The 12,650-nt window shown below is 32.3% G+C and overlaps 1 protein-coding gene across 1 annotated transcript in view; it reads left to right on the top strand.

Annotated features, from left to right (window-relative positions):
• CDK13 (cyclin dependent kinase 13) overlaps window positions 1-12,650 on the top strand; it is a 99,958-nt gene that overhangs the window by 33,676 nt on the left and 53,632 nt on the right. The window contains 1 exon segment of the mRNA XM_079151748.1: window positions 1,657-1,827. Within this exon segment, the coding sequence (XP_079007874.1) occupies window positions 1,657-1,827 (171 nt within the window).

Consider the following 12,650-nt stretch of genomic DNA (forward strand, 5'->3'; position numbering starts at 1 on the left):
AATCTTTCTTTTTTTTTTTTACACTTTTTAAAAAATTTTTATTGTAAACAAATGGGATACATGTTGTTTCTGTTTGTACATGAAGTAAAGGTTTACCATTTGTGTAATCATACATCTACATAGGTTAGTGGTGTTTGATTCATTCTTTTTTCCTTACCCCCCACCCCTCCCACCCCTCTTATCCTTCTATACAGTCCGTCCTTCCTCCATTCTTGCCCACGTCCCACCCCCCCATTATGTGTCATCATCCGCTTATCAGCGAGATCATTCATCCTTTGGTTTTTTGAGATTGGCTTTTCTCACTTAGCATGATATTCTCCAATTTTATTCATTTGCCTGCAAATGCCATAATTTTATTATTCTTTATAGCTGAGTAATATTCCATTGTATGTATATACCAGTTTCTTTATCCATTCATCAATTGAAGGACATCTAGGTTGGTGCTACAATCTGGCTATTGTGAATTGAGCAGCTATGAACATTGATGTGGCTGTATCTCTGTAGTATGCTGATTTTAAGTCCTTTGGGTATAGGCCGAGGAGTGGGATAGCTGAGTCAAATGGTGTTTCCATTCCAAGCTTTCTGAGGAATCTTCACACTGCTTTCCAGAGTGGCTGCACTAATTTGCAACCCCACCAGCAATGTATGAGTGTACCTTTTTCCCCACATCCTCAATCTTTCTTTACTTACAATTCTTTTTTTGACATAAACCAATAAATTACAATTGCCAGCTCTTTGAGGACATTTAGTATAGAGGAAACAACTTTATGTTTAGAAACTACTGAATGTGTCAGTTACAGTATAGGATAACAATTATCAAAAAGAGATTAGATTATAACTTTTAAAAACTGTTTACTGACCCAAGGAAGCATACTATGTTATAGGAAGGTTTAATAAAATTGAATAAAATAATATTTAATTATTAAAGTGATAAATTTTTCTTTCAGAAAATTTGTTAAGACCAGATTTTTTTCTCTAAAGTGAAATGAACATACTTTTATTATAGTGAAATTTTTCTTATACCAGTCGATGGTCAATCTTTAAATATGGATACCCAGCTTGTAATAGGTTTTTTGTGTGTGCATGTATATGTGTTATTTATTATTTAGATCTTGTCTGATACAAAACTCACTTATATCTAAATTGTGAGACACTTTAATATAGTGGGGAAAAAAACATTTTGAGACAGCTAACCAGATTTTAAATTCCAGTTTTAATTCTAGGTAACTGGTAAGCTTTGATCAAGTGATGTGTTTCAGGATATTTTTTCTTCTGTTCAGAGAGATTTTATGCATCTATTGGTGTATTGAATGTTCCTTTCTATAAAAATGAATGACAGTGTAATATATCCACTCTTTAGCATCTTGCTTTTTTCACTAAATACATCACTGGAGAACATAAACCAACAAATATGTAGACTTATCTCATTCTTTCTAATAGTTGTATTTCTTGGATTGTACAAATATTCCATAATTTATTTGAGAGAATTAATTTCTTGAACTGCAAGTATCATTTGTATGTTGGAAACTAAAGTGTACTTTAGGGATTATAATTTTAAGATACAAGAACAGAAATTATGAATTAAAATAAATTTAAAAGTTAAGCATACTGTCATCTGTTTTTGTTAGCTGGTAACCTGATTTTATTTTTTAATAGGAGAAATGGTAGCCTTAAAAAAAGTACGTTTGGATAATGAAAAGGAAGGCTTTCCAATTACAGCAATTCGAGAAATTAAAATTCTCCGGCAGCTTACACACCAGAGTATTATCAATATGAAGGAAATAGTGACTGATAAAGAAGATGCTTTGGATTTTAAGAAGGACAAAGGTATGTATGTAGATTTTAATAAGCAATTTTTTTATATTCATGGTGTTTCTTGCAGAGTTTGTTACAGATGTGATATGAGTAATTATTAGGTATACAAAACTATTGCCCTAATAATTTATACTATTTTAGAATTTAATAGAGTTGAAAAAATTGGTACTTTAGTGAGTTTTGAGTCAACTAGGTAAAGCATATTTACAAGTATAACAAAGTATTCACTATTTTTAGCATCAGTTTATAATATTTAGTCTTTATTTTCTAGTGATTATAAAAACAGTTTATAGTAGTGTTAGAATATATTTATCCTGTATTTTTATCTTATAAATGTCTTAACATCAAGGGAAACATTTTGGTATTTAAAAAGTGTTTAAGCAAAAATCTTAATTTGAAATTGCCTTTAATGAACTATATTGGTATATGGTTGACTGTGAAGAAAAGCTGCAAAGAAATTAGCGTGTTTATTAAAATGTAATTATCAAAGGGCATAGAATGGGTGAAAGATTCTGTATTGCCAATATATTTGAGATTTTTAGAGTTAAGATTTTGGAACTAAAATATTTCATAATCAATGTTTGTGTAAAATGGCAGAATTCTTTTTTCAAACTAAATCTAATATAAAATAGATTAAAGTAGATATGTTCTGATTGAACATGGTACTTAATCTGCTCATTATCTACCCACATATAATAGTCTTATTCTTCTGGGGAATACTTACTTGAAAATAATTGATAAACTGTATGGCAGTTATTTTGCATAAATTAACTTCTGTTCGAAAATATTCTATATGCTGTGTAGAGGTCTAAATCATCTTAATTGATGTCACTTCTCTCAGTTTTTGTCCTTAATAAAGCCCATATTTCTTAGCTTGGTATTTAACCTGGTTTGTCTTTTAACCTTATTTTTCATTACTGCTTATTGTGCAGTAGAAAATAGCATACTGATTTGAGTTAAAATGTTTTAACTTGATTTTTTAGCATTATGATCCTATGAATAAGGCTTTTAGTTCTTCTTGAGCCTTTTACCCTTTTATGCATGAAAGGAAAACATCTCTCTTACCAAGTAGTAAATATTGAGTTAAGACCTTCAACAAGAAGGTGAGTATAGAAATGTTATTTGCATTAACCTCATCCTATAGCCAAGTAGTACATTTGTTTTTCTTACAATATACTGTGAACTTCTTGGATCTGTGGAATCACCTTCCTACCACTTCTCTCATCCCCATCTTTGCCGTTTTTGATTGCTCACCAGCCTTCAATCACATTGGTCTTTGGGGTTCTCAAGTATGAGAGTGAACTTTTCATACCTTTAAGTCGTTACACTTAAGTCATTCCATGTGCTGCTTCCAGGTATTACCAGGTATTAGTTAAGTATATTATTAATAGAGTATGTGAAGAAATTTAGAATTTGAGACATAATCTTTTTTTTTTTTTTTTTAAATCTAATAAGTTTTAATGGGAACTGTGACAGGTCAGCATGATTTGGTGCAAAGGGAGGTAGATTTGGGGTCCTTGGATTCTAATCCTGCTCATAACAGCTGTGTGACAATATATTTAATTGTGATTTCCATATTGGAGCAGGAAACAGTTAATAGGAGCAATAAGTTCTGTTGTGCTGTTGCACAGGTCAGTGACTAGGGATGATATATTTTTCAAAAAAGCCAGTGGAAAGGATTTTCAAAGTTTCATCACATTGAAAAAGGTATGAGGATATAGGTATACTTACTCTGATTTGAACATTATACAATGTGCACATCTTTATGAAACATCACACGGTACCTCATAAATATGTGCTGTTTTTATGTCAATTAAAAACATTTAAAAAAAAAAAAAAAACTGTATCAAGCGTTAAACCAAGTCCTGAGTATAACACTTTACAAATGCTGAAGAAGATTTTCAGGAACTAATTCTAAATTTCTTTCTAGCTTTTTGTTCTTACTCAAAACATCCTTTTGTCTGTTTTTAAATCTTTTTATTATAAGCATGGTGGGGTTTTTGTTTGAAGAAAACATTTCCTGTTCCTCATGGTACTCAGTTTCTTTATTTTTGGAAGGAGAGCGAGGTGCAGTTACTTATAATAATTTCAGTACTTGTGTTCATGTTTTACTGTTAAGAAAGTCTGTGAACTTGAGTGTGTTACTTTCTTCCTTCCACTGACAATTATAAAGCAAAGGAAAAATACTTTCTGAGTGAGTACAGTAATATTCAATTAATATTAGAAGTTTTAACTCAGTTTACAGTCCACTAGGTAGAGATTTTGTGTTTTCCAGTTGTATGCAGTATAAAAAGTGAATCGTTGATTGCCACCTCAAGATGTATTTTAAGTAATCAGATTAAAAAACACAAAAATACTAACATCACTCCAACAAACCAGTGTTTTAGTACTTAAAAATATTGTTAACATGTATTCTGGACAACTTCAACCCAGTATAATTATTATGTACTCATTCATTTAGTTATGATACTTCTAAGATTAGTGTATGAGGGAATTTTAGTACTCTTAATTTAGAATTTTCCTAAAAATCAAGAAAATAATATTCTAAAGTAAATAATTGTGGCAAAATGTCACTGCTGCTCAGGGAAGTATTCTTGTTCACAATTGTCACTTTTATAGTTTCTGATTTCTACTGGCTTATTAGGTGCTCCTCTGCACTTGTATTGCGTATTGTACATAGTTCTGTAATAGTAGTGTCTGTTTCAACATGTTTTATGTATTCTTATTCATGCTGAATTTCTGAGGGACTGAATTTTTGTGTTCATAGTGTGCAGCACACAATTGATAATCATTAAATTTTGAATAAAATAAAATGTAGAGATGGAAAGAGTGTAATCATAAAAGTGGGTGCAATTTGGATAGCAAGAGAAGAGAGCATCCTAATTAAATAACTGTCTTAACTTGGCTTTATGAGGCGATGGAAGATTGGCACATATTCTCTAAAGAATACCTTGCTTCAAAGTTACTTACTCATTTTCTTAAAATCTGAACTCATATTTTATAGTATAGATTTGCTAATCTCTCTTTTAAGTTGATGGTTTCATTTATTCTTTCTTTCCATGAATGTTTATTGTGCCAGATTCTATACCTAGGCAGGTCAGTAGAGTAACTACCAGCCACATGTGACTAATTAAATTTAAATTAATTAAAATTAGATACAATTAAAAGTATAGTTCCTCAACTTAATGGCTTAAGTTTTATTAGCTGTGTTTCAAGTGCTCTGTAACTACACATAGCTACTGGCTACATTTTGGATAGTGTGGCTATGGAATGTTTCCATCATCTCAGCATTGAATAATGCTTCTCTGGTCTGTGACTCAAACTAGCTTCTGGAAAGCAGAAGGATCAGCACTCCTCGATCGAAATCACACTAATACAGGAATAACAAACCTGCTTTGGTCTAGACCTTTTTCCAAAAAGTTTATAAACCTTTATTATAAACTTTATTATAAGCATTTTTCCAACAAGTTAACAAAATTAATTTAGTTAATCTATAATTGTTGGAGTTTCAGTTGCAGGTATTTAGTTTCAAATGATTTGAAAAAAAAATTAAGCAATACAGGCTTGTGGGACTTACTAGTAAAAGAGGTTTGCTATGGAATTTGTCCATAGCTACTGTAAACTAACCTACTCTCTTTCCCTTTCACCTAAAAAACAAAATGAATTTGAAGGTTATTGTTATTAAAAATAAAATACTCCTGCAGCAGAAGGTCCTCCACCTCATGTTGAGGCAGAGATCAAAGTCACACATAAATTTAAAAATTTTTATAGTGGACTGTGCTGTATTCATTATATCGTATAAAAGATAAAATTTATAAAATTGTCATAGTTAGACCTTCTATTTGAGTCTGGGATTATGTGTGAAATTTCCAGTTAAGATCTCTGGTCAGTGATTCCTGGTTTGAAGCTCCTGTACTCTCTTTTTGTGTTCACCATTACTATGTAGAATTCATTGTCTTTTTTGTATAGGCAGAGGAGGAAAAAGAAGAATGCTTAGGTTTTCTTTACTTGACTATAAATGTAATCTTTATTGTTGTGAACTTGGAAAATAAAGCATAAAGAAGAAAAATGATCCAGATAGTAGTATTTTTTTGTATTTTTCCCAGTGTCTCTTTTCTCACATATATATGATTATTCATTACTGAATAGCAGTTCTGCTTCTTTCATTGCCTTATTTAATAACATGCTTTTTCAAATGATGTATATCATCTGGAGGAATCATTTCACTGAAATTTCTTGGCTTGTAGTACCAAGTTGTATTCCAGAGAAAAAGTGCCAACTTAACAGTAGTACCCTATTATCTTTGGGGGATATGTTCCAAGTTCCCCAGTAGATGCCTGAAATCGTGGGTAGTTCTTAACCCTGTATTAACTATGCTTTTTCCTATGTAATGAATGCTAATGGACAAGTACCATATACACCATGGACAAAGGATTGATTCATGTCATGACAGAATTAACAGTGCAAGATTTCATGATACTATTTAGAGTGATGTGCAGTTTAAAACTGAAGAATTGTTTATTTCTGAAATTTCTTATGGTTAACTGAAACAGTAGAAAGGGGAACCAGAGAGAAAGCAGAACGATAGCATACTCCCAAATATAGGACCATACCCTTTACAGCTTAGGAAGGGAAGGGAAGTGCCTTAGTGATAAAAGGCATGTATGGAAAACAAGATGTCTGTTCCCATCACTTCTGTTTAATATTATGCTATAGGTACTAGCCAGGGTAATTAGGCCAGAAAATGAAATAAAAGGTATCTAAGTTGGAAAGGAAGAAGTAAAACTGTTTTTAGTGTGCGTGTGTGTCTTTACATATGTATATGGTATAGAAAACAAAATTCTATGGAATCCACAAAATACTAGAACTAATAAATGAGTTCAGCATAATGGCACAGGATTCAAGGTCAGTATGCAAAAATCAGTTCTATATAAAGTTAATGAACAAACCAATGTAAAATTAAGAAAACAGTTTAATTTATAAGATCATAAAGAATTAAAACACCTGGGAATAGATTGGCAAAAGAAATGTAAGGCTTATACCTTGAAAATTAGGAAACAACATTGAAAGAAATTAAATTAGACTAAATAAATGGAAAGACATTTCATCTTCATGGCTTAGAAGACTTAGTATATTATTAAGATTGCACTCCTTCCCAAATATCTACATATTCAACACAATTCATCTTAAAATCACAGTTGGCTTTTCAAAATGGGCAAACTGATTCTAAACCTCACACTTTCATTTTTCAGTTCTTACTGTAGAGCTAGAGTAATCAGGACTGTGGTGTTGACATTAGGATAAACTATAAAGATCAATAATAGAATTGAGAGTCTAGAAATACACCCTCATTTATGTAAGGTCAGTTGATTTTTGGTCTTGGATTATACAAAACTTTATTAGATGACATCAGAAGCACAAGCAATAAAGGAAAACAGATAAATTAGACTTCCCCCAAATTAAAAACTTGTTATAGACACCATCAAGAAATGAAAGAAACCCATAAAATTAGAGAAAATATTTGTAGGTAACCTGTATGACAGTGGACTTGTGTGTAGAATTTATAAAGAGATCTTATCACTAAATAATAAAGATAAACTGATTAAAAAGTGAGCAAAGGATCTCAGTAGTTATTTCCCCAAAAAATAAATCCAGATGTCCAATGATCACATGAAAGGATTTTTAAGTCAGTCATTTGGAAAATTCAAATCAAAACCACAATGAGAATCCACATCATACCCATTTGGATGACTGTTATAAAACAATCCAGGAGATAAGTGCTAGGGAGAATGTGGAGAAATTGAAACCCTTATGAATTGCTGATGTGAATATGTAATGGTGCAGCTACTATGGAAATAAGTGGTTTCCTCAAGAAAAACAAAATTGCGATCCAGAAGTTCCAATAATAGGTATTTATTGAAAATAATTGACATTGGCATCTCAAACAGCTATTTGAAAACCCATGTTCATAATGGCAATATTCACAGTAGTTCAAAGGTGGAGGTAACCCACATGTCCTACAGTGGGAAAATGAGTGCAGTATCTGCATACAGTGAAGTGTTGTTCAAGCTCAGAAAGCAAACAAAATTATTGCACATGGTGCTACAACACAAATGAATATATCTTATAGGCATTATACTAAGTGAAATAACCTAGGTGCAACAGGACATATTATATGTGTAATTCCATTGTAATAGTCAAATTCATGGAAGTAGAAAATAGAATGGTGGATACCAAAGCACTGGAAGTAAGGGAGAATGGGAAGTTTTCTGTGAGATAGGCTTAGAGTTTCAGTTTTGCAAGATAAAAGAGTTCTGGCTTTGTATAATGGTGATGGTTGCACCAAAGTGTGAATATATTTAATGCCCCTGGGCTGTGTATTTAAAAAATGGTGAATTTTGTTATAAATTATAAAAGGGGTAAAGTGATTGATAAATGCTGCTACAACATGATTACATCTTAAAAACATGCTGTGTAAAAATGTAGCCACAGAAGACTGTACATGATTCCGTTTATACAAATGTCCAGAATAGGTAAATCTTTAGAGACAGAAGGACAAAGTTAGATTGATGGTTGACTGAGATACAGGGAGGGAATTAGAAATGGGGAGTGATTGTTCATGCAAGGTTTCTTTCTTTCTTTCTTTTTTTTTTTTTTTTTTTTTTTTTGATCTCATTTTTTATTTCTATTACAGTAAATATCAGTAATCCACATAAACAAAAGCTCTTTGGTATCCTTTTTGTTTTATGCATGACAGTAGAATGTATTTTGACAAACTATCTGCACATGGGGTATAACATTCTATTCCTGAACACAATGTAGAGTTACATTAGTTGTGTGTATTCATATATAACTTTCCTATGAAAGTTAGGTCTGATTCATTCTGCTGTGCTTCCCATTCCCATCTCCCCTACATTCCCTTCATTCCCTTTAGTCTAATCCAATTTACTTCTATTCTTCCCTTTTCCCCTCCCCACATAATGTGTGGTAGCATCCACACATCAGTGAGAACATTCCACCTTTGGTTTTTGGGGATTGGCTATTTCACGTGGCATGATAGTCTCTAGTTCCATCCATCAGCGAATGCCGTAATTTCATCCTTCTTTATGGCCGAGAAATATTCCATTGTGTATATATACAATATTTTCTTTATTCCTTCATCTTTCAAAGGGTGCCTTCGTTGGTTCCATAGCTTAGCTATTGTGAATTGAGCTGCTGTAAACATGATGTGGCCATGTTACTGTAGTATGTTGATTATAAGTCCTGGCTGCAAGGTTTCTTTTTGGAATGGTGAAAATGTTCTAAAATTTATTATGATGTTTGCACTACTCTGAGTATACTCCAATTAATCAAATTGTATACTTTAAATGGCCAAATGAATGATAATGTGAATTATAGCTCAGTAAAGCTTTTATTTAAGGGACAAAGTAGAGCTAATTTCCAAAATTTTTCCGTTCTGATGAAAACACTATGTAAATTGAGAGGAATAAATGTTGAGGTGTGGTGTTATTTATGGAAGATGAGACTGGAAAAGTCGTTTAATACCAAAAATGGTTAACCTTAAATGCTTTGTTAAGTAACCAAAATATGAAATAACTTCCATTTTAAAAAAATAAAAACATTATGGTTCTTATTGTCCATTTTGAGCAGCATTATAGTAACTTTATTTGATCTTCAACAATTTGACATGCAAAATACAGTATCCTACCTTGTAAATGTTTTTTTATTTACTGTGGAGATTGAACAGCTTTTTGTACTTAGAGACTATTTACATCTCTTTATTTATGTTATCTGTTTATGCTCTTTGCCTATTTTTTAAATTTAATTTTTAATTTTTTATAGACTGCCTATTCTTAAAATTAGAGTATTAGTAATTTTCTTAATTGATTTTAAGTACATTTTTTTTACATAGTAAGAATGTTCATCTTTTGAATGAATTACATTAAAAACTTTCCAGACATCTGCTTTCCTTGCTGTACATGTGGTTTTTTTCTGCTAGTGATCAGTAAGTTTTTATTGAGTTGAATTGAAGATAGATATTTATAAAACTTAGTCTGTCCCAGACCTACCGTTAAACCTTTCATGATTGTGTCTTTTGTAAAACGAGTAGAGGATATAAGATGTTTTAGTTATACTTAATAATATATGCCAAATAATTTTATTAAAATTTTAGTTTGGAATGGCTTCCTTTTCTGAATTATAAGGATATGTAGCATCAGCTCTGTCTTTAAGGAACAGAAAGATCAGAAGGAAGCCACTAGGTGATGATTGAATTATCAAGTATTTAAGAGTGGGCTGGGGGTGTAGAACACTTGCCTAGCACATATGAGGGCAGTGGGTTTGATCCACAGCACCACCCTAAGAAAAGAATAAGTGAAGGTATTGTGACCGTCTTCAACTAAAAAAAAATTTTTTTTCAAGAGTTTAAGGAAAAGAAATCTGTGGAAAAGTAAATAAGGAGTAGATAGGAATTTAAAGAGATAAGGTACCTTTCCCTAACAAATATTTCCTGAATAGATGAATAAGAGAAATCAGGATTCAGGATTCTTAATCTGAAATGTATGATACATGCTCCAAAAACCAGAAACTAAGCACCAACATGATGGCTTAAGTGGAAAACTCCAAACAATAAAACTTTGTTTAATTATTAAATTATTTATTAAAAATATAAAGTTATCTTCAAGCGATGTATATAAGACCCTATGAAGCATAAATGAACTTCATGTTTTGGCTTCCATCCCCAATACACCTTATTCTATATAAGTAAATATTCCAAATTTTGAAATTCAAATACTTTTTGTCCCTAGCATTTCAAGTAAGAGTTACTTAACTTGTATGTGCTTTTGGTACAGGTGTTAAAAGATAATAGTCATCGTGATATGTGTAATGGTTAGGAGTATGAATTTGAATCCTTGCTTCTTTTTATACTCTGTACTTCTGGAAAAGTAGAGCAATAATACTGACCTCATGTTGTGGTTATTTAGTGGAATAATACATGTGAAGCATTTCACCCTGAATTTGACATTTAGCATAAATAAGCTATAATTATAACTTGGTGATAGGTTGATTATGAGAACAGGACTAGATAACTTAATAGTTTTTTGTTTTTTTTTTTGGAAGAAAGGATAGAGGTTTGAAAAATGAGTATTTTAGTTTTAGTCCTCTAGTGTAATTTCTTTCTCTTCTCTCTTTTCTTTTTTCTCTTCTCTTCTCTTCTCCTCTCCCTCTCCCTCTCTCTCTCCCTCTCCCTCTCCCCCTCCCTCTCCCTCTCCCCCTCCCTCTCCCTTGTTTTTTGGTACCAGGAATTGAACCTAGGTGCACTTAACCACTGAGCCACATCCCCAGGCTCTTCCTACCCCACTTTTAAAATTTTAATATGAGATAGGGTCTCATTAAGTTGCTTAGGGCCTTGCTAAGTTGCTGTAGTGTAATTTCATCATGTGGAGATCAGACATCTGGAATGATATTTATATAGACGTCATTTAAAAAAAAAAAAAAGTCATTTTTTTTCTGAGAGCCTGGGAACATCGACATCTTTTTTAGTGGTTCTGGGAATTAAACCCAGGGGACTGTACCACAGAGCTATGTATTCAGTTCTTTTTCTTTTAATTTTGAAATAGGGTCCCCTAAGTTGCTCAGACTGGCCTTGAGCTTGTGACCGTGGTTTCTGCCCCCTCAAGTGCTGGGATAACAGTCTTGACACTACACTTGATTCAGTCTCTATTAGTAGTAAAAATTTTCAAGAAAAGTTGAAAACTTCAGTCACATTTGACTAGCTATAAGTGATTGATTAACCTATTAAAAGGAGAAAAATGAGTCGTTGATTGTGATCACAGGCGTAGAAAGGAAGTCAGATGAGTAAAAGTATGGATCAGGAAATAAGAGAGAGACATAAATAACAATCAGTTGTGTGGGTTAGAAATGGAGAATACAAGGGAAAGCTAAGGAGCAGGTGATGTAACACAAGACAGAATTCCACAGGTAAACTGTACATTGGGAGAAATGCAGGTGGTGAGTGATGGAAGTGGCAGAGCACCATTTAGGGCATGTAATTTAAAAAGAGCTGTTACATAACCCTATAGTTTTTGAACCCTCCTAAGAGGAAACTAATAATTAACCACTGTTTCTTTTTGGCAAAAAGAGGGATGGGACAGTCAGTCTTGGGAATTGTTTTACTTTTGCCTCTTAGCAGTTGTGAGATCAGTAAATTCTTCATTTTCTCTGAGCCTTGTGTGTTATAAGGAGGTAATTATGCTGTTTTGGTTTTTCTAAATATTAAATGAGATAACATACAAAACCTCCATAATAGTTTACCATTTTTTATTTAGGCTTAACATTAGCACCAGTTCATATATTAGAATATCCCTCTTAAAAGGTAACATGTCATAGGACAGACTTTACTTAATAGTTGAACCATTATGCAGTCCACATAAGACATTCAAGCCCCACCACCTCCTTCCTTTCTTGTCATATATTATAGGTTGGGAGGTTTTCTGCCAGGTGTCATATCTTAAGGAGTTAAAGAGAAATACAAATTGTGGCATAACTGTTCTTTTAAACAGGCACAGTTCTTTATAGTTCATATCAGGTTTACCATAAGAGGACATAAACAGGCAATAAGAAAAAAAATGGAAGAAAAAAATATCTCACTATAATAAATGTAATTTAAATGGGATGTTATTTTTTACCTTTCAGAAAGTGATAATGATTTAACATTTGGCTTATTAAATACTGGAAATATAGAAAGCATAAATAAGTAGAAGGACATCATATGCATATATAGGAGCTACAAATACTGTGGATTACCTGAAGAGACACAGTCCTATCCCTCTTTT

This window comes from Sciurus vulgaris (assembly GCF_902686455.1).
Source record: "Sciurus vulgaris genome assembly, chromosome: 8".
In the NCBI taxonomy this organism is placed as follows: Eukaryota; Metazoa; Chordata; class Mammalia; order Rodentia; family Sciuridae; genus Sciurus; species Sciurus vulgaris.